At 37.7% G+C, this 23,543-nt stretch overlaps 1 protein-coding gene across 18 annotated transcripts in view; it reads left to right on the top strand.

The window, feature by feature from the left end:
• MBNL1 (muscleblind like splicing regulator 1) overlaps positions 1-23,543 on the top strand; it is a 210,024-nt gene that overhangs the window by 39,077 nt on the left and 147,404 nt on the right. For 9 of the 18 annotated variants that reach the window (XM_070466567.1, XM_070466563.1, XM_070466566.1 and 6 more), the window contains one exon: positions 17,423-18,405. The exons of 7 other annotated variants lie outside the window; for them this stretch is intronic. In XM_070466567.1, coding sequence (XP_070322668.1) covers positions 18,232-18,405 — 174 coding nt within the window. In that variant the 5' untranslated portion in view covers positions 17,423-18,231. Of the gene's footprint in view, positions 1-16,987; positions 17,240-17,422; positions 18,406-23,515; positions 23,541-23,543 lie in introns of those variants that run through there. 2 more of the 18 variants (XM_020882058.2, XM_020882114.2) reach the window with 2 other exon arrangements.

Genomic DNA, 23,543 nt, shown 5'->3' with positions numbered 1-23,543 from the left:
TCTAATTTGCTGTGGCTATTTTTCATTGGAATATTTACAGAGGAACAAGTTTTACTTGATGGGAGGGTTCTGATTTCTGTAAAACTTTTTAAGTGTTGCATCTACAACCTTACCTGATACCAGGGCATTTGTTAAAATAATTTTATTTATGTGTAATGTGTACTCCATCAAAAAAAAAAAAGGTATTAGTTGCCTTACTATGATAAGCACACATCAAATAGGACTATGAAAAAGACAAATCAGAAGGAAAAGAAATGAAACAAGTGCTTGAGATGAAATTGAGAACTGAATTTATCTCTTGGCTTTCTGGAGACTAAAGCAAAAGCTTTAGGAAGTAGAGAAATCCCAAGTTTATTTGTTAAGATCTCTTTATATCCCATGTACAGTTTTATTCTTAGCCCTTAGGATATTTAGTTAAATATTCTGACTCTGCCCTTGAGTGAAATCTTGGAATGGATGGATTCCAAATAATTAAGAAATGAAGGCTGAATTCTTCATTCTGGCCTTCCAGGCCCTTACTGGTTTGGTTCCAGCCCCAGATTCCAACATTATCTCCGGCCCGCCCCATTGCACATGGTGCTCCACGACGACCGTTTCCTCCAGCGTTCCTGTTCTGTGCTTTCCCCTGTCCCTGCCTTTGTTCCTTGTATTCCTGCAGCCTGGAGTGCCATTCCTTTGTGTATCCAACCAGATGAAACCTGTCCTTCCAGGCCCATTTCAGATGTCTTATCCATCAAGAAACCACCCTGACTCTCTCTTAGTCACCAAGCCTTATTGTGATCGCTCAGCACTTTTTTTCTTACGTGCAGTTGTTTGTGTATTAATTTTATGTCCCCAGTAAAGCAATAAACTCTTCAAAGTTGGATCCATGTAGTCCCCCTAGATCTAGGCTACATATAAGGGATCATCCATTAGCTGTTTAATATAATTAATCAGTGTGCATATACTGTTTTACCTATGTATTGTTTATCCTTAATGTATTTATTCATTTAGTAAGATTATTGTGTATATTGGATATATTTGGATTTCTTAATTTTTTTTATTTTTTCATTAATTTTTATTAGTTGAAGGCTAATTACTTTACAATATTGTAGTGGTTTTTGCCATACATTGACATGAATCAGCCATGGATTTATATGTGTTCCCCATCCCGATTCCCGCCTCCCACCTCTCTCCCCATGGATTTCTTTAAATAAAACATTTTTTTTTTCCCCTAGGATAGTAGAGAAGAAAGAGAGAGAAGTAAAAAAAGCACTATTAGAGGAGTAGACACCTGCAGTTTTTGTCAAAGGAGATAATTTTGAGGCAGTGGCGCTGAGATTGTAATTTTCAAAGTTATTTTGATTGGGGGCTTTCTTATTAGAAAACAACTTAATATTTACCTTTTTTTTGTGTGTGCCATAAGGTAACTAATTAGTAGAGAACAGCTTGGTTACATGTAAAGAGAAGTACCACGTACGCCTTTTCAGACCTTCAGGGCTTTCTCTCTAGTATACTTTTCTACTGTTTAACAGCTCTCAAAAATCTCTGCTTCTGCATTGCTTAGAAGTGTTTCGGACAGTTATTCCATGTCCTTCACTGCTTTTCAAACCCTGTTTAGTGGCTGATACAGATCGGTCTTCCTGTAAGCATACTTGCTTTGCATGTATTCAGTTGTGCTGCTTTCAGAGCAGTCTTCCTTTTTCCTTATGCAGAAGGTTTCTGTTAATAGATTTTAAGTCCTCGAAAGCTCTGAAGGAAAGGTGTGCCCTTCTTGCTCAGAAAGCAGAAAGATGAAAATAAAATCATGCCCAAAGATCCTTTTCCTTAATAACTCATCTTTCAATCATTTACTGAGTATTTAGAACCCTGTAATGTATTAACTGGGCTTCCCTGGTGGCTCAGAGGTAAAGAATCCACCTGCAATGCAGGAGACTTCGGTTGAGTTCCTGGGTCAGGAAGTTCCCCTGGAGAGCTTTAGTATCCTTAGGCTTCCAGGGAGCTCAGACAGTTAAGAATCTGCCTGTAATGTGGGAGCCCTGGGTTCGATTCCTGGGTTGGGAAGATGCCGGGAGGAGAGCATGGCAGCCCACTCCAGTCTTCTCGCCCGGAGAATTCCCATGGACAGGGGAGTCTGGCAGGCTGTAGTCCACGGGGTTGCAAAAGAGTTGGGCATGACTTAGCAGCTAAACAACAATGTGTTAGTGACTAGCTTAAGACTCACTAGCAGTCCTCAGAAGAAACTGATGAGACGTAGTGTGTACTTCCCACACTTCTAAGCGTGCATACCCATGGACACACGGAGAAGGGCATTTTTCTCTCGGCCCTGGGAAGGGGGCCGTCTTACCCTCTTCAGACTCACAGCGCTTGCTCCCTCACTTGGCTCTCAGAGCACGTCGCTAAGGACGCAGTCGTGGCCACTGTACCGTACCCGACTCTGCACCCGACCTCTCGGGGGTTTTTTGGCTTCTGTTGTATTTAAGGTGGTTGTCATTTCTACAAAGTTTGGTATTAAATTGTCAGCATGTGCTGTGATTGCAATTTTAAGTTCTAAATCAGAACCCTGATGTTGGATCCTGATTGTCCCGTTCAGTTAGCTTAGGAGGCTTGGGTGAGTCAGTCACCTAACCATGCCAACCTTAATTTATTTGTTCACAAATGAACAAGATAATAGAGCCATCCCTTAGAGTCTTGAGGAACAAATGGCAAAATTTAGATGAAAGTAAATTGTATACCAGGGAATCAGATATTATCTGCTGTTGTTGAGTAATAATAGAATGTATGAGTTCTGGGGGAAAAGTAAATTTTTCTAAGTGGCTCCTCTAGTCAGAACTTTTTATTAAAGAACAAGATAAACATCTTGCAGATATTATATTAAATCAAGAAGAAATGTAGCACAGGCCAACTTCTCAAGAAGTTAATCTCTCCAGGAGTTATTAATGAGGAAACATAGTTTGTAGTTTTGTTGAAAGAAGCTTAAAGTCTTATTTAAGTCATTTTCCCTCTGTTAACTTTAATACAGAGATTTTACTTGAGTTTAAATAAAGAGCCAGGTGTTAATTATGTATGAAGAGCATGATTTGACTAATTCCTACATAAAGTTTCTCTTTATTCTTCGGATACACACACACATGCATACAAACATACATGCATATCTACACTCCCATACATACATTTTATTTTGTATTTATCTATACTATTACTAATTTTATCAGATTGTAGTAATTAAGTGGTTAATTGCTTTTTCTTTTTGCAAAATAATTTTACTGTATGGAGCCTAAATATCACTGTCTGTATTTATTTTATATATTTGTGTATATACATATATATATTTGTTTATGTACATACATATTTGACATTTTAATGATAGAAAGATATGGGAAGTTTTAAGATTACCAAGTAATTATTTTTTTGAATTTATTCAATATAATCTTTCAGATATACTGGGGGACTTTTTATTTTTTTACAGATTAAGTAGCTTTTGCATGGTGTGAACTCTTGAGCAGAAATGAAACATAAGAGGTTTGCGACATAGTAGGATGATATGAGTAGTATCTTAGATGATGTGGAGGGGCATGTATGGTGCCTGATTTAAAATAATATTTTAAAAAATGAATGTAACAGTCCCTTATAAGCAGAATCTAAAAGGAAATGATACAAAATTGGTTCATTTGGTGGTGTGACCTCAAAGGTCATTCTGTTGAGAGAGGGACAGACATCTGTGGCTTATGTATAAAAGTCTTTTATTTATTCTGATATAAAATCACCTTTGCATACAAGTTTCTAGTTGCCAATGATGTTCTGAAAATAATGAAATATTTAAAAATAAACCTTCGTTTATGACACTGAAAAAAATGAATATAACAGAACTTTGCATAACATTTTGCAGGCATGTCGATTTTCTAAAGAAGTTAATAGAATATAATCAAAGAGCATGTCAGCAAATCTCAAATAAGCCATCATTTCAGGGCAGATATTCTGGGAAATTATTGGGTAGAAATGCAGTAAACAATCTCTGGTGGAAGTAGTCTTTTAACTTTAGTTGATTATGATTGCCAGAATTTAATGAGATTAAGAGTAGCCTGGGGAGTTTGCTTAAAAATGTAGATTACTGGTCTTTACCTTTAGTAGGTCTAGGGTAGGTCCCAGGAATATGTGTTTTTAAGTCACCCCTGGGTGACCAATACAGAGAATTCGAGGATCTTCCTGAATCTCTAATTTCCCAGACGGAACAGAAAGTGTTGCTGTTAATAAACTGCTGGCAGTTACTGGAGTTTATTAGCCAGCTACTGACGCATTGTGATTTGCCATGGAAAGCTGGTCATTGGTTTTTAAGTGCATATGATGCTGGTAGAAGCACATACAGCTTTAATCACTGTCTCATTAGAGGGATGTAGTCAGCTTTTCAGATCTCCTCGTGTGTTACAGCTTTTCTAGAATGCACAGAACCTTATGGGTGGTTAAAATACCTAAGAAAGGGATTTTCTTTTTTTTTTTTTTTTCTGTTTGGCAGAGGAACCAAACCCCAAGTTGCCATATTAGTTTATTCAAACTGTGTTCAGTACATATACTCTTTTGGAAAGTACAAAATCCTAGGAATAGAATCTTGCTCTTATCTCCTGAGAAGTTGTGACTGTATTTATACTCTGACAACATGGTAAAAGCACATTGTCAAAAAGAGAATAGAAGCATTAGAAATGCCCACATTTTACCAACCAACCATCTTAAGTGTTTTGAAAATCCAGTTTCAGGTTCCTCTTTATTCTGTGAACTGTTACTTAATAACCAAGAAAGAGTTTGAGGAGGGTAAAAGGTGGGGAGAGTGTTTTGTTTTTTAATGGGACACATGCCCTTTCACAAAATCATACAAGAGTCTATACCTACCTCGGTTTTTTAGACTGGAAATAATGCCTTCCACTTCAGAACACTCCAGTCCAGGGCAAGAGGCCCTCTGGCCTCAGGAGAAATGACCACACAGGGAAATGTGTCTGGGCCTACATGAGTTCACCAGAGTTCTATTGTGCCTTAGCTAGTTTGATAACACCTTGCATTATTTATAGCACTTGTCAGAAACGATTTCCTTTAGTCAATTAGTACCTAAAAAAGAAGGGGGGGAAGCAGGATATTTTCTGACATTTGTAGAAATAACATGCCAAAAAAGCATTCCCTTAATCATATGACATTGTGCTGTCAGAGATTTTCCTAATATAACATGTCCCACAGAGTGTTAACTAAATGTTTTGTTTTATTAAGAAGCAAAGAATGGTAAGCTATATATTCATTTTGATACTCTGTCAACTCAAACATTTATTCAAACCTCTGGCCCTGTTCTTTGGCAAATAATTGCAAAATATAAATATAGTAATTGTCTTAGCACTGAGATGGTTTATTTTGAAATAACAGGAGTTGAACAACTGATTTTTACAAGTGTTTCCATCGATTAACTGCCATGTAAGTGCTAACAAGTGAAAATATTTTGCAAAACACAAAGACAAGGCTTTAAGTTCTATATAGGGAAAAGACATATACCTTTTACTCCTTCTTACAATAGAAATTTACAATATGGTTTGAGGGATAATATCTTTTTTAGGGCCTTACATAGATTTAATAAATGTAGAAAGGCATGTTATTAATTGCTGGTAGAAATATGTAATGATAAATGTTTTCTTAGAATAAGTTTGATGTTTAGTTCAAAATTCATATTTGCATATACTTTATGTCCAAAGTATTTATACTGTTGGCATTGACATTGAAGTCGCTCAGTTGTGTCTGACTCTTTGCGACCCCATGGACTGTAGCCTACCAGGCTCCTCCATCCATGGAATTTTTCAGGCAAGAGTACTGGAATGGGTTACCATTTCCTTCTCCAGGAGATCTTCCCGACCCAGGGATTGAACCCAGGTCTCCCGCATTGTAGGCAGACACTTTACTGTCTGAGCAACCAGGGAAGTACCACTCAAATGTAAGCATAGTTTTGTGTATATAATTGCAGTACTGCTTAAAATAATGAAAAATTGGCATTTATTTAGGTGACCATTAGTATAGAAATGAATGTAAAGTAACACATAATTGTTAAAAAATTTATGTGAATCTATCTCTATTGATAAGGAAAGGTCATTAACATATTTTGTAGAAAGCAAGCCTAAGGATAACATGCTTAGTATGTTTATGTTTCCATCATTACTGTAAAAAATTAAAAAAATATTTAAACTGTGTATTGTGTTGTATGTGTAGGTGTGTGTTTGTGTGTGATAATACATAGAAAAAGGACTGAACACACCATACTAATAATAGTGGTTAATAGTGGTTATGCTTGGGGTTGGAGGGGGTTTGATTTGGCAGTAAAAAGATGGGAAGTTCTCAATAACCCCTTCTGTATGATTTAAATTTATTGACAGTGAAAATCCATTCATTTGGCAATGTCTAAAACCAAAAACAAATAGAAAAGTATATGGAGTTAATATATGTGAGAGCTTCCCAGGTGGTGCTAGTGGTAAAGAATGCACTTGGCCAGTGCTGGAGACAGAAGAGACAAGGGTTTGATCCCTGGGTTGGAAAGATTCCCTGGAGGAGGGCACGGCAACCCACTCCAGTATTTTTGCCTGAAGAATCCTGTCCAACAGGGGAGCCTGGCGGGCAATAGTCCATAGAGTCGCAGAGTCAGACATGAGTGAAGGAACTTCGCATGCAGGCAGTGTATGTGATTCATATAAATTACTTGCTAGAGACTTCTGTCTGTCATTTGAACTTACATGTTACTATCTCTTCTGGGTAATAACCTTATCATTTATACCCATTGGAGGAGGAAATGGCAATCCACTCCAGTGTTCTTGTTGGGATAATCCCGTGGACGGAAGAGCCTGGTGCGCCGCAGTCCATGGGATCGCAGAGAGTCGGATACAGCTGAGCAACTGAGTACTTACACCCGTACTTCTAGATCACAAAGCAAGGCAGAACCATAGTTAAGAGCATAAATTGTTAATGTTTTGACTTTGAAGTGATGTAGATTATAGTCTAGGTATAGAGGGAGAAAAACTCAAAATTTAGATAAACTGTTTATTTAACTTGTAATTTGCTTCTGAGCCTTTACATTTCTAACTTGAGAATTCTTTATTTTCACTGTCTAATTTTTTGCCTTATTTTATTTTACATCTCTTTCTGAATGTGAACTTCATGGGACATGCATTTTGGTATGTGTCTGCAAAGTTCCTCTGAACGAATGACTCATGATTCTAGATCTGCATTGCGCAAGTAATGAGATTTCAGTTCTTAAGTATGATAGAAATTTAAGGAATTAGAGTTGCGGCACAAAAGTGTGGTAAATGATTTATGTACAAATATAAATTTAGTTAATCAGGGAGACAGATTTTCTCTTTTTATCCAGTTAGTCTTATATTTCTAAGCCTTGCAGAACCTCTCAGTGTTTTTCTTTTTTGTAAGTGAAGCCTTGTAATTAATAAATGTTGAGGTAGGCACCAACAAAATATACCTCACTGTTACCACTGTGCAGCTGCTTGTTGAGATCTTAGGCTTCTGCAAAATACATTCTGAAGCTCTGGCTATACTGGAGAGCAATTGCAGTAATATTAGCATAGTTTGTTGTTGTTCAGCATCTGAGACCTAGTTTAGTATGTGTTATGTGGAACGTTCCCTAGAAGATACAGCTACACTGAAGTGAAAATTTGAGTTACGAATGCATGTCTTTGTTTTGAAACATATCTTCCTCTTTTTTAAACTAAGGAAAAACAACTGGGTCTTGACTCACTGTTAGGGAAAGCATAGTTCTTAAATGCATGTGTGCATATGTGAATTTGTGATTTTTTTTTTTTTAGGAAAGCTCAAATTAAATTGAAATTCTAATATTTTATTGTTTTTAGGAATAAATTCAGTTGACATTGGTATATTATTAAATGTATGTTTGAGATTATTTGTTCAAAAGGTAATCTTTAAGATCAAATCTATAAGTTAGTAGAAATATCCCTTGGATTATAATGTTAAACTGTGTGATACCTTTGTGGTTTGAGTATTTGTAAAGTTTGCAATAAAAGATGCATTTTTCATGTGATGGGGATTTTTATTGATTAAATGGAAAAGGGGGGATGTGTATGTATTGTGTTTTGTCATCAGAAGTCCATTAATTCATTTAATTAGGATGCATTCAAGCCTCCTATGTTCATGTTTGATATCATTCATTATCTCCTGAAGAATAATTATTTGTAGATCTTTTTGAAGTTGAAGAAATGTGTGCTCAGTCGTGTCTGACTCTTTGTGGCCCCATGGACTGTAGCCTGCCAGGCTCCTCCGTCCATGGGATTTTCCAGGCACGAGTACTGGAGTGGGGTGCCATCTTCTCCTTTGGGGATCTTCCCCACCCAGGGATTGAACCCACTGTCTCTTGGGTCTCCTACATTGGCAGGCAGCATCTTTACCACTAGCGCCACCCTCTTTATTTAACTGTAAATGTAGATTTTGCATATTTTTCTCATAATGATTAATAATCAAGCAACAGATTTGGGGCAGTCTTCAATAGAAATAAGCCAGTAAGGTTTCCCAGGGCGAGCTTACTAGGTGACGTTCTAAATCGTCTGCTAAGATCAGGTTAGTGTGCTCAGATAGACTTGATAGTGAGCTTCTGGGAAAGAATTCGCTTGTCAGTGCAGGAGACATGAGATGTAGGTTCCATCCCTGGGTTGGGAAGTGTGATAGCTGTGATTATTTCATCCTAATAGAGGTATGCTTTATATTTTGGCCAGATTTTTTTAAAAATTGTTTTTGTCATTTCTTCACACATTGATTTTATAATTTAGCTCGATTGAACCTACTCAAATGGAAAAGGGGCATAGGTTAATTACGGAAAATCTTTGAATGACTACTGGCTGTGAGAATGATTTCTGCCTTGTAAGGAAAGTGGAACACTGGGGCAAAGAGGTTCACATGCAGGAAATTTTCACTGATGTACAGGGTTCTATGGGAATATTTCCTTAAGTCTCCCATTAATCAACTTCACCCTTATTTTTGAGTTATATGACACTGTTATTAGGGAAACATGGGTGACTTTGCTACCATTAACAAGCGATAAAGATCATATTGAAACATGTTTTAGATGAAGATACCACCAGCCTCAATAAGAAGCTCGGTGATATTGTTCAGAAGGTGATATTGTTCAGATGGAAAATTAAGATTTTGACCCCTAGTTACTATGGCAAATAAAATATAACTCATAAAATTAAACTTTAAAATCAAAGTCCATAATGATGGTTTTGCTCTGGAAATAACAATATCACAATGTGTCACGTTGCATTTAATGTTCAGAGTTTTGTCATGCTTCTTTTCACATTGGTAGATTTCAGTTGGGTTAATGAACCATTCTTCCTGAAAACTGCCAGAATAGTTAGATTTGTTTTTTCTGTCTCCTAGTACATTGCACACGTATCAACACTGTTGATTTTACTGTAGTCTTGTGTTCTGACTTCCTAGTTATTATTTTGAAACATTAAATGACATGGATGGATCAGAAATGACTACCTAAGGCTAACAAGATAACTTCATGTTTTTTGGTAATACATAGAGTAAATAAAACACTAAATAGAATTAGTATTTTATCTCAAAGAATAATAAAGTAGCATTCATAGTGGTGTTATACTTCCTTGTGGAATAGAGGGAAATGTTAAAAGACTGCCTGTTTGGAATCTTCAAAAAAAAAAAGCAAATTTTCCTTCCTTAGCCGGAACTGAGGACTGATTCTGTCAGAAATGCACTGATAATTGTTTACATGTTAAAAATTTGCAAAACCATGTGTATCTATTTCAGATTATTTTGTGGATTAAAAAGACTTCCATCAACTTCCCAATTAAGGAAGTATAAAAATGGGTTTATGTTAATTAACCTCCTTTCCATGCTTTCTTTCTATAAGTGGCCTTTGATCCTGATTTCATTCAGCTGTAAAGGTGACATATTAGTGTTTTAAACTGTGTATCTGTTGTTTAGGCATTATAACTTGCAGCAAATATTTGTAGACTAGTGTTCAGATGTACTAAGAAAAGTATCATCATGCCGCAGACGCCGACTCTTGGCTTGGTCTGGACCGTGTGCTTTGCTGGTGGTGGCTGTTTGGTGAAGAAACTGGTGGCATCTGCCTGCTGTCACAGAGCTCACATGTTAATGGAAAAAGTAGATGATAAGCAGATAGTGAAATAGCTACATAGTATTATGCCAAATACTAACAAGTGGTGTGAGGAAGACTGAAGCAGGATAAGGGGCTGGAAGTCTGCACTGGTGTTAATAGGAGGAGAGGTTTGCACACTTTTGACAGTGGGCCGAAAAAGCTTCTAGGAAGATCAGCTCTGCTGTGGGGACTGGGCGAGGGCACGGTTAGGTACGAAACTGGCGGCTCAGGCTACAAAATGCAGCCAGACGTCTTGATATGTATCTTCTAATTCCTTTTTAAGTTTTATAATTTTGCCTTTTATAGGAATCATTTCAAAATTCACTTGTTAATCACTGTCTGCATAGAGGCTTCCTGTTTCATTTCTGTCTTAAATATAAATCCTTAAAGGGACAGTAGTCATTTTCTAATGTGAAAGTTGCTTTTGGAATTCTAATCCTTAGCAATAATGTATCACCTAACTGACTTCCTTCAATATCCTTCCAGTAAGAGACCACTGGATGATTAGGGAAGCAAACCTTATTGGCATCTTAAAGGAATGCCTTGATAGTTTTAGATTACTTGTTTGAGTTGGTAAACATCATCTTCCTTTCCTTGTAAGCAACTTGTCACCCAAAACAATGCAGAGTCAGACCAGTAGGCCACATTGCCAACTGCTGTGCCATTCCAGAGGATTTGTGGTTGAAAGTTATGTTTTTTCTCAGCAATTTTTCTAAAACTTCAGTCATTTGCGTATATTCTTTATGATTTTTGCCAGTATATTTGCTATTATTCCTTAAGTTCTTTTTGTTGTACTTTAGCCTCTTCCTAAATTACATATCCACATGCTTTGATGAGCTTGTTTGAGCATTCTGATGCATCTATTAAAATTATGTTGTTTCTGCATCACTGAAAATCAGCATGGGTGCTACCACCAGGGTGCTTCCCCCTCACTGAGAAACACTGATCTTAGCTTTTTGTTATGTGAAGTTGAATATTGGTGAAGATTGCATTAACCCATTCAGAACACAGTTTTTTCCCATGTAATAAATGACTTTGTTACTCTAGTCCCTTGTGAGTAGAGAAATAGCTATATAGCCTCCAGAAGTGCTTAGTTAGTTGTTTACCAAGATCTCTGTTAATATTTGGGACAAGCCATAGGCAAAATTGTGCTGTGAGCTAACTTAGTTTACTGAAGTGATGCATTGCTAGTTACGGACTTGTCGACACCGGTGAGCCAGAGGGAGAAGTAACAGTTTTGGACAAGGCTCTTCTCATCAGCTCCAAACACACTCAGCAAAGTTGGCCGTCTCTTCCAGTTAGCTTGAAAATTTCTTAGTAAGCTTAAAAAAAAAAAAAAAAAGAAATCTCAAATAATTACTAAGTTAACTTCCTCAATATGTAACATTTCAAAATGAAAACTTATGAAAAAATTCCCCCAAATTCCCAGCTAACTACTCTGGCATGTAGAACCAATCTGCCTATATTTGGTCCAGAAGAATTGAAATGGTTAGTGAACATTTGTGACTAGAAAGTTTCACCTTGCTCATAGAGGCCAACTGGTTCTCCAAAACAGAATTTTAGTCTTATTGCTTGTGTCTGTTTATCCTGTATTGCACAGTGTATGCAGCCCTTAGATAGATGTCTGTATGAATGTATTCACTGTTAGGGTTTCCCAGGCGGCACTGAGGTGAGAATCTGCTTGTCATTGCAGGAGTCTCAGGAGACTCGAGTTCGATCCCTGAATTGGGAAGATCTCCAGTAGTAGGAAACAGCAACCCACTCTAGTATTCTTGCCTGGAAAATCCCATGGACAGAGGAGCCTGGTGGGCTGCAGTCCATGGGGACACAAAGAGTCAGACACCTTTGGGCACACACATGTAATAATCCACTGTTCAGTTCAGTTCAGTTGCTCAATCGTGTCCGACTCTTTGCCACCCCATGGACTGCAGCACTCCAGGCTTCCCTATCCTTCACCATCCCCCAGAGCTTACTCAAACCCATGTCCATTGAGTCAGTGATGCCATCCAACCGTCTCATCCTCTGTTGTCTCCTTCTCCTCCTGCCCTCAATCTTTCCCAGCATCAGAGTCTTTTCCAGTGAGTCAGTTCTTCGCATCAGATGGCCAGAGTATTGGAGTTTCAGCTTCAGCATCAGTCCTTCAAGTGAATATTCAGGACTGGTTTCCTTTAGGATGGACCAGTTGGATCTCCTTGCAGTCCGAGGGACTCTCAGGAATCTTCTTTTTGAACCACAGTTCAAAAGCATCAATTCTTTGGTGCTCAGCTTTCTTTATGATCCAACTCTCACATCTATACATGACTACTGGAAAAACCATAGCTTTGACTAGATGAACCTTTGTTGGCAAAATTATGTCTCTGCTTCTTAATATGCTATCTAGGTTGCTCATAACTTTCCTTCCAAGGAGCAAATCCACTGTTAGTTTAGTGCTGCTGTGCTAGGTCGCTTCAGTCGTGTCCGACTCTGTGCGACCCCACAGACGGCAGCCCACCAGGCTCCCCCGTCCCTGGGATTCTCCAGGCAAGAACACTGGAGTGGGCCGCCGTTTCCTTCTCCTAGTTTAGTGCTAGTATATATCAATTGCCATAAGAGTAATTATCTGTAATTCTTCAGGCTTTTTCTTTTTATACTTTAATCTATTTTTGGTTTCTTTTCTTCTGTCTTTATATTTTATTCTTTCCTTTCTATTTACTTTAAAGTAGAAAATACATGTGAGTTCTAATATCACTTAAGGAGAAACTGATCTTGGTTCCTGGGAGGAATATGCTTGTTTGTATCAATAGAATGTGTCACATGATGTGAGGAACTCTCCAATTTAGTGTTTTGAATTTGATCACTAGGTAAAAGAAGGCTCTTACCATAAAAACCTATTAAAATTTGATTCTCACTGAAAACAATTAAATTCGCCATTTCTTTGTTTTTGTTCAGAGAAGTTTATAATATATTGAAATATCTGTCAAAAATTTACCCCAGAAGCAGTTTACCTGTTAGCTAATACGTTTACAGTAGCACTGCTTCTTTCAATAATTATTTGCAAACAATACATATTTTTAGGGTGATACATTTGCAAGATTTCCTACAATGTGCACAATACCCATACACATTTAAATAGTATCTCTATCTATAGAACAAAAAATCCATTACCACTGAAGTATTGATCCAAATCTTATAAAATCTTAATTTGTTAAAGTTGTGAAGATTTCTGGTCTTCCTTGAAATTATGTTTGAATAAATCAAAAGATTACAAGATAGCATTCTGATATCAGCACTTTACTCAAATACCTTTTTTTCAGATAAAATATGAGTTCGTTACCCCCAGCGCCCTGCGTCAAAGGCAGAAACACATATTTTCAGGTGTAGCTGGGGTATTTCATAAAGGTCAGTGTGCCATCTGATCGCTCACTTGTCCGTGTCCTGCTAATTGTAAATATTTTGATTATCACCTTGACTAATACACTTTATAATAGTATTTTCAGCTTAAAAATACAGAGCTCTACTTTTTCAGTAATACTTTTTGACTTAAAAGAACTGCTGTGCTACAGAAAATACAATCAGAGCAGCCATTTGTAAGCATTTCAGTAATTAAGGTAAATTTTGTTGCTTGAGTATGACTAAGTCTGTAACGTGGTAGAAGGGGAAAACGACGCTAGAAATGAATTTTGTGGTTGTATTTAGATATAACCCCCGAGCAGTGAGGTTATTCCTCTGTGTCCCACACCTTTGTTTTTCCTCATTGTTTGCATCTCAGAGATCATGATGCAGTTTTCCTGGGGGTTGGACACATGTCCTCATAAACGTGTATTTCTAATAGCTTGAAGAAAATTATTTTTGTCTTAAACATTTCAAAAACATCATGTTCCAGAGACTGGGTTTAAAAAAAAAGTGGCGATAAACACCCTATTGTTGTGGAATTTAACCTTGGGGACAAAAGTTCCAAGAGATACAAAGTACTGAGAATATTGTGAGGGGGTAGAATGTTTAGCAGAGTTAGCATAGCCTTTTTAGAGAAGGAGATATTTGAATAGCAGTTTAGACAAGAAGAAGGGGTGAGGAAGTATGTGTCAATCCAAAGGTTTAGCATGTAACAAGTTTCAGAGGCTCCCACCTGGATGGTGCATGCTAAGAACCCACAGTCCCTCTCTCCCTGGGAGGGTAGAGGTGCAGGGCTGGGAGAGACCAAAAAAGATAAAATGTGTCAGTCTAAAACAAGGGGAAGGGAGGGAGAGGGGTTGTGCGCTGCTGTTAAGAGGTCAAGTAATGACCCGGACTCTGCAGTCTTTAGATTTGGCTTTGATGGGAGCATTGATGACTGCCGCTGAGCAGTAAGGCAATAGTTGTGCAGGTTACACCGATACATTTTTAAAAGTGAATTAAAAAAAAAAAGTGGAGGAGGAGGAAGCAAGAAAAACAGCACGTGTAGGTGACTCTTCAGACTTTTGTTTGGGAATGGTGGATTCAGAGCATCAGGGAGAGGTGACGTATAACTCAGCAAGGTCCCCTTCCTCCCGCCGTGTCACCCCTTCCATCTTAGAGCTCTTTTAGCACTTTAAGAGCTAAGAGGAAAAGCAGGAATATATATATCAGGAATTTAGAGTGGAAGCGGATTTAAGAAGGAGCCAGTCAAGGTAGCAGCTTAACCTTGGGCAGTAGGAGAGAAAACTCGGAGACTGAGAAGGAAGATACAAAAAGATAGTTTAAAGATGGGTGGTGGGAAGCTGAGCGAGAGTTCATGCCTGAGAGCTACTATTTTTATGATGAAATATTTGTGACATGTAAGGTTGTATCCATTGTTGATAGTGAGAAGAACCCAAAGGAGGAGGGACTTGATAGGAAATTTTAGAAAAGCTGGGGTGTCAGAGGGGGCGGTCCAGGCCGAGGGGAGGATTCCTAGGCAGTGGGAAACCTAGAACACAGTAACTTATGGAGGTAGTGATGGGGATGTGTGTGTGTGTGTGTTTTCAAGTTTGTGTCTCTGCGTGTTCGTGTGTGTTTATAGGGGTGTGTTCTTGCGTGTGTTTCTGTATTTTTGTGCTAATGCCAGTTCTGACATAGAAATTGATCATTTAGTTTGCCAAAGTTATGGGGCTCCATCTGTTTTCCATCCCTAAACCAGACACTTAAGGTTGCTAAGATGTGTAAGGCTGTTTCTGGCCTTGGGAACATGTCTTCTCGTGGGTCAGTCATATAAATGCCAACCAGACACTGACTGGGGAGCAGAGGTAATTGGGAGGAGGCAGTGTTGTTATGTGGGTGGGTGGGGATGAAGGAAGTGACATCTTGATAGTGTCTTGGAGAAAGTGACATGTGGGTAGGCTTCCCAGGCGGATCAGTGGTAAAGAATCCGCCTGCAATGCAGGAGACAGGGATTCGATTTCCGGGTCGGGAAGATCCTCTGGAGGAGGAAATGGCAACCCACTCCAGCACTCTCCCCAGGATAATTAGGTGGACAGAGGAGCCTGGCGGGCCACAGTCTGTGGGGTCCCAAAGAGTCGGACAGGACTGAGCAGGACCCCAAAGAAACGGAGGTCGTGGTTGCAGAGAGAAAGACAAAAGAGATGTTGACCATAGATGTGGCACGTACTCACAGCATGATGGAGTCAAGAAGCTTTGAATGCAGAGCAAATATTAAGGAAGGTGAAGAAGTCTTAGAGTTTGTGGCTAACTTGGCTTTGTTTTTACGGAACCAGGAATAGGACTAGAAGATTTTTTGAAAACAAAAAATACTTCTAGAGCATCAGTATGGGTTTTTGGTTTTTTTTTTTTTAATCTTTCTCAAAAGTTGTGGCCTTTACAATATTTTCTAAACTTAGTATCTGGTAGTTTCTAAAAAAAATAATGTTAAAAATGACAGTGTTAATCTTAATAAAAATTCTGCTAAGTATCCATGTTTTATCTATATGTATGTGTCTATATATTCATATTCTGTGTTCTAATTTCCAAGTTATAAATATCTTACATGCCCGTTGGCCATTTTTGGCCCTAGAAGAAGTAATCAGATGCTATTTATTATACTGTTATTGCCTCTTTGGAGTGTGAAACTTCTAGAGTTTTTGAAGCCTTGTTTCCTTTGTTAGCATTCAAAAGGGAAAAAATAATATGTATGCTGTTCTGTTACTACTAAGCATTTTTGGGAAAGTTTTCCCATTCTGATTGAAAGTAAGTTGTTAAAAGCAAAAATGCCCTGCTGTATATAGGGAAGGGTCTTGTGGTGCCCAGTTACAAGATCTTTAGGCAATAGGGGGTCCCTCACCCCCTAACCCCCACCCTCTGTCTTCATTTGTGCCTCTGAAATGCATCGTACTGCCCAAATCAAACTGCTCGCTTAATATTTAATGTTTCTGCGCTGGAATCACTTTCTCCCTTGAGGTTGACTTCAGATTTGCCAGACACACCGACAACACTGCCCTCCTTATTTCCCCCACATGACCTCAGCTTCTGCTTAAAAAATGCTCAAATAAAGGATGCTTTTGTTCATATCTCGCCTGCCTGTGATATATTGACAAAGTGTCTGCGGGCTGAATGGAATAGTTTTACAGTAGGAGTGCCACTTTCAGTGGAGGGGCAGGACTTAGGCTGGAGAAGGAAGTGAATTGGATAGGTCAGGAGAATGTACCATTTGTAAACACCCCTTTCCTTTTTTATTCACGTGTCGGGACAGCAGGAGCAGGCTGTTCAGTGCCTGTCCCTGCCCAGAGCCGGAGGGAAAGCAGCTTGGAAGTCGGCTGCAGTTTTTAAACCTTGCTTTTTATTTCCTGGTAATGATCTTCAAGTGCTTGGACTTGTTTGGGAAGCTGTTTTGAAACTAACATGGTTTAGTCCACTAACTGCATGTTGGGTAAATTCAAAACCCACATGCTCGTCCTCTTGCAGTGGAATAAGTCACATCTGATGGACATTTTCTGTGCTTATAGCATAGTAATGAACGTCTGACAGGCGCGACCTTTCATAAGACAACCCACACTATTGGCTTTCTGCCCAGAATATTGCTGCAACACTATCTGTGATTGGTTATCTCTCTATCATGCATTGCTTCACAAGGGGAAACGGCCCCTTTTTTTAATAAATCTACGATGGCTGGCTGCAATATGCCTCACTGTAAGTAGTGTGTGTGTGTGTGTGTGTGTGTGTGTGTGTGTGTGCGTGTGTGTGTGAGGGAGAAAGAGGGAGGCTGGCTTGAATATGACTTAGTCTGGTAGCACATGGCAAGGTTGTGATACTGTCTTAGGACATCAGTGAAGAGCTACTTAGTAAATCTTAACCTATCTCTTTTTTCTACAGGTTGGTACTAAGAAGTGCCTTTCCTGACGTCTCTGCTGCTTGGAACCGCTTCTAGAGCAGTCTCTGCTTTTGCCTTGCTTGCTGCCAGCTAGACTGTGACGACAGCACATCCACCCTCCACCTCTAGCCCAGACACCCCCATTTCTACTTATAATCAAGAGAAAAGCTCTAAGTATCTGGCATTGCCCTAGGCTGCTTTAGTTTTAAAAGAAAAGTTTGCTGAAAAAGTAAGATATCTTCTGCCAGGAAATCAAGGAGGAAAAACAAAATCATTTTCTCGATTTTGCTCTAAACTGCTGCATCTGTCTATGCCAAACTAATCAATACCGATTGCACCACCAAACTCCATTGCAAATTCAGCTGTGAGGAGATTCCCTTTCAGACAACTTTGCTGAAAGCAGCTTGGAAATTCGGTGTCAGAGGGTCTGCCACGGTTTCATGCTTGCATTTTGGGCTCCAAATTGGCACTGGGAAGGGGTTATTGAGAGCACAAGGCTGATTCGAGGCCCTACTTTTAAACGTTCATCTACTTACGATCCTAGTATTTCTCTAAAAACCAAAACCTCTTTGAATTAACAGTTTCATGCTGTGAATTTCTAGTGGGAGATCTTTTCCTTGATATTGAGAACACAATTTTCCATGTACTTTTAAAGCAGGGAGTGGGGGAAAAGTATTTTGAAGGGGACATTTTCATCATTTTACAGTTTTATCAGTTCACTTTTTTTTTGGTTGTTACTTTTTTTTTTTTTTTGAGGGGGGTTGGGTTTGTTGGTTTCACTGAAAATTTTAACTACCTGTAAAATCTAAACATGGCTGTTAGTGTCACACCAATTCGGGACACAAAATGGCTAACACTGGAAGTATGTAGAGAGTTCCAAAGGGGGACTTGCTCACGGCCAGACACGGAATGTAAATTTGCACATCCTTCGAAAAGCTGCCAAGTTGAAAATGGACGAGTAATCGCCTGCTTTGATTCATTGAAAGTGAGTAAATATTATATTATTTTAAGGATACGCAATAATTGAATAAAGGGGATATGGACATGCAGTCCACTGAGTTTGGAATTATGGATTGCTTTGTTAATAGTTTTAGTTATACGGTGTGTTCTTATCTATGATGTTGGGGTGGGGGGCTTTACTGAGAAGCAGTAGAGCCAAGTCTGGCCCAACTTTGTTATGATAACTTTTATCTGTCCTTTAATGCTGTGATTTTTTTTTTTTTTTCTAGAGCAGAAAGTGTCAGCATACTTTTACTTAGTAATGGCTAAGTCAGTCTAGAGAAATAGTAAATATAGATACATGTATGTGTCAGCATAAGAGTAGACTGTATATGAAGCTACAACAGTGGCTAGATGGGGATGGTTTGTTTTTGCTTGTTTGAAAACGTGCTGTACAATTAGAAAAGCAGATTTTGTCAGCTAAACTTGGATAGACTTTTTATATTAGTATTTTGACATTATGATTTCCTTTTTATTATATGAGCATATTATTTTAAGGCCAGAAGCAATGCATTTGTGAAAAATATAACTAGAAGTAAGGTTCTGAATTGCTCTTACAGTATACTATCAGAGGCATAAACTTCGTTGAATGTGAGTTTTATAAATCAGTGGAAACTGTATAAAAAGTATTATTATTAATTGGACTTTTTGTTTCTAAAATTCGAATGTGAAGTAATTTAGCAGTTTATTTTCTGTTAGCTCCTGATTATTATTATTTTTTATTTGTAACAGTATCAGCCAGGCTGTAAAAAGTTAGCTATTGTGGGTACCATAATACTAGCAAATTCACTTTAGTATATTTTGACATTCAAAAATACCATTGGATTTGTATTTCAGGTATCAAGTTTGAAAGTGAGTCTTTTAAAAGATAGCATACGTGTCTTTATTTTGATGTGTAAGGTCAAGACTGCAAATGTGAAGATTCCTAGGTACTCTGTACATACTTGGTTTAATTAAATCAGCTTTGAATATTAATATGCAGGTGTAATTTACTCTGAACCTTTGAGAAGGAGTTTGCTCTCATTTTGGCAAATATATAGAAGTGAAGGTTTCATAGACATATGTTGTCTGATGCAAAAAAAAATTGCTATAAACATTTTTCTTTCATACCATAGGGGAGAATTAACTGAAGTATTCAACACATAAGTTAACTCACATCTCACCTCAGTGTTATGAGTTAAGCTGTGAATTTACTATTTCGGTAAATTGCTTCTTGGTCTAGTTTGTGCTCCTCACTTTGCTAAAGTTTTCACCAAAGACTCAAGGATATTATCTTCAACGTAGAATATAAAAGAGAGCATTAACAAACGGGAAAAATATAATGTTAGGTTGTTCTTAATGACATAGTTCTAAAGATCAGTAAACAAAAGTTATAAATTACCCCTGGGCCTTTTTTTCCCTCTTCTTTTGAAAGGCATCCACGAAGGGCACACAGTAGTTCTAGCGTGTATGTCATCCTAAATTCTGCCGACTGAATTTAGGTGTAATTAGAGACTGGGACCCATAACATGAGGGGCAAAAGGCTAATTATGCTTGTCAATAACCAGCTTTGTCCGTAAGTAACCCTGTTTTGACCCAATTACTAGTAAATCCAATTTTTAATCCCACAGACAGTTGATGGTGCACTGGTAGCTAAAAAACGAAGGACATTAAACTTAGCTGTGACATTGAGTGGTTTCACAGAAGACCTGCCTCCACGGCATTTGGAAACATTGTGAAACATTAAAATTCAGTTGCTATTTTCCCCTCTCAAAATATTTTTTTAGTTGCTGCTCACTTGTGGCCACAGAACAGTCCCCCTTTGAGCAAAGCAGCAGCATTGCTTAATGACATGCTGTGTGGTTAACAAGATTCAACTGCCACATCAAGGACTTTTTTAAATAACAATTTTAAGATTTTAAATTTACTTTTGAAATGAACTCCTTGTAGCAGCTAATCAGTGCAAACGTTGTCCATGCTCTTTGTTCTTTCTAAGAGAAACGGAAATTTAATTTATAGCGTCTAAAATGTAGTAAAGTATTTCAGTTTGAATACGAAGAGGAAAAATAAACACAAATTTATTTCTGGTGGAGCTTCATCCCCAGAATGACAGCAGCTTCTTAAGTGTTAGTGAAATGACTCTGTTAAAAATTAATTTAAAATTTTTGGAATGTGTTAATTAGGTTTTCATGTTTCAAAAACCATGTTTCATCTATATGTGTGTGTGTTTGTAGCTAACACACATGTGATTCTTGATACGGTATTTAGAATTCTACCTTTTAGGTAGTAGTCTTCCTGTGTTAGACTTTGTGGCTAAAATAGATCAAAAACATATTTTAAAACAGTTAAAGTACTTCTGTGACTCATGCCTGAAGTTCTGAAATTTGGGAGCATTATGAGGTTTCCATGCCAGTAACCGCAAGATCATTTGTATTGTTTCAGAGAGTAAACGGAAGGAATTTAGAAAACTTGTAATATCCTGACTTCTTTAATAAAATGTGTTCTATGTATTGCTCCAATCCATAGTCCAGCCTTCTGTGAGTTCTTGAGCCCTGAGATGGAGGTAGCCTGTGTAATCTCCTATTTTTAGCAAGTTAGGAAAGCAAACCACATACTCTGGGAGGACCCTGGGAAATGGCTGTACCCTTCAGCTGTGCTGTTTCAGACTTTGGCCATGCTCCCAGGTGACTTAGGTTTATAGCGGACTTCTACGGAGAGGAGGAGAGTTCATTTCATTAAAAACAGAAGTCGGACAGTTCAAGACAGTATTTATGTAGAAGAAATCAAGTTGGCATATTCTAAAGGGAATAGGAAGAAAATCAGCTGTGGTAGCATTTTAGTTACATACTGGTCATTTTAAAGTTTAAATAATTAACTTAGATGCATTTACTACATGAAAACATAGAATTCTGAATCACAGTATATGTGTTGCTAAATAAAATGGGAATATATTATAATGAGGAATATTGTACAGAAACAAGTCACGAAATAGAAAGATAGCAATAAATAGAACAAAAGCTACAATATGAGTGCTGATTTATAAATGAAATCATGTGTTCTAAGTGCTTCAGTTTTCTCAATTTTGCTTTTGCACTCGCAGTATCAATTTACAACCAAGTATATTCACGTTGAGAATTAAATTTTTTACAAATTAGAGGTTTGAGTGTTTTATTGCTTTCGGTATTCTGAACATTAGAAAAGGTGTTTTATTTAATGAAGGGTTTTTTTTTTTCCCCCTTATGGCTTATAAAAGGGATACCGAAAGAGAAATATGTCAAAAGGAAAATGTCCATTCTATAAGCTGCTTGTAGAATATTATGTTTCAGAAATGATGATTCAAAGAGTAGTTAATGGCAAGTTACCTTTTTTCTTTAGTAATAATTTCTTAACTAAAATTAAATAGTTGATATAAAGAAAGCCTACAGGATGTATTTTAATGTAATGCCAAACTTTTTATGTTATCAAAAAAGTAAGCTTTCATTCATCTTCTGGTCAGCAGAAATACACTATAGCTTATGCAATTTTTCTTTGTTCAAATATCCATTTATCTTTCAGGTGTTGAGGGAGGGGGACTATAACCTTTAGAATTTATTTTCCAAAAATCTGGCAAAACTCTTTTACCTTTGAAAAGTTTAGTACCTTGTTCTCGTATCAAATTAGGCAGTTTTGTTTAGGATAATTCATTGTTCATTTTATACATGTTTGTGTGTACAGTTAGCCCAGCTGATCAGATTTATCATAGACACATCAGAGACCAGATTCTACTACGAAGTGCCATGGAATCAAGGGCACAGGTAGATGCATTTAAGGTTCCTCTGAAGACATGGCATAATATGTGAAAAAATAAAATTAGCTATTAGAAGACACACAATAAGTAAACATACAGGTAAATGAACAACTAGAAAACCCAAAGTTAGTAATACAAATAAACCAAGTTTCTGGACCAAGTTTCTGGATGGTTGTGTGGGGACAGACGTAAATGGACCTAATAAAGTGATCTCAAGCTGTTTACAGTTAGATTTTAGAAATCTTCCATTGTTAGCACAGTTTTATCTTCAACTTAGCCATCGCATGTGTCGCTGCTGCTCCAAATCCTAGCATAATCTTTCTGTCGTGTCTTTTAAACCAATTTAACTGATAATCCTGACGAACCGATATCTGCTAGTTTCAGGCTAAACATCTACTTTTGAATTAAAACTTGGATCTAGTAGGCTCTTAATTGGAATAACTTTTACTTAGAATTTGTTGTTGTCGTCTTTTTTGCTAAGGGCACCTGCCATGTGATATTACAGCTTTGATAAGAGTATTATATTGTGTGTACATGTAACTCTGTAGGTATATATTCGATGTGTGTTTCAGTGACAGGATGACAGGACTTCCTCGTTACCCTCTAGTGACTTAAGATGAGCTAACTCTGAGCATAACTTGTGTAGCAGTGTGTGTGTAGCATGTTAAAGTTAAATTTTCTAAGCAGAAACTTTACAACTTTGTAAAGAATTCCGTCAGTGTGCCAAGTGTGACGTCATCAACTCTGACACGAACCTTTCTTTAATGAAATTCTCAATAGCTGCAGCTGCTTTGGTAATGCAGCTTTATTCATTTACCTATTTATATTCTATGGTTTGACTTTTTTAGAATAATATTTTTAAAGGAGTAAAGGTTTTTAAACTTCTGGACAAATTTCAAGGCATGTTTTGAATCATGATAGGTAAGGCACTAATTCTGGAGCGAGGTTTGTTTTTTTTTTTCCTTCATAAGATTTTGGTACACTTCTGTTTTTTCTCTATTTTGTATTTAATCTTGTTTCATTTTTTGTGTGCGGCAAAACTAAAAACAGTTTAAACCTAAAGCAATGTGGCACTTATAATCGAGTTCAAACTTTAGTTGTACTTCTGAACATACACAAAAGTCTGATTCCGCAAATGGTCTCAAAATGATTCCGTGTCCAAGCGAGGCTGTTACTGACGGCTGTTACTGACTTGAAGGAGGCTGTGCAGCTTGGGGTGAATCTTGTATTCAGGAAGTGTGTGACATGCGCCCGGTTCACGCGAGAGGTGAGAAATTGAATGTTTCTCAGACTCAGCACAGACACCTCGGGACCTAGTTTGGGAAGCTTAAATGCTGTCATTTTCCTTGCCGAGGGTA

Source organism: Odocoileus virginianus, chromosome 4, assembly GCF_023699985.2.
Source record: "Odocoileus virginianus isolate 20LAN1187 ecotype Illinois chromosome 4, Ovbor_1.2, whole genome shotgun sequence".
In the NCBI taxonomy this organism is placed as follows: Eukaryota; Metazoa; Chordata; class Mammalia; order Artiodactyla; family Cervidae; genus Odocoileus; species Odocoileus virginianus.
The sequence above is the reverse complement of the archived record's forward strand: the minus strand, read 5'-3'. Positions and strand labels throughout refer to the sequence as shown.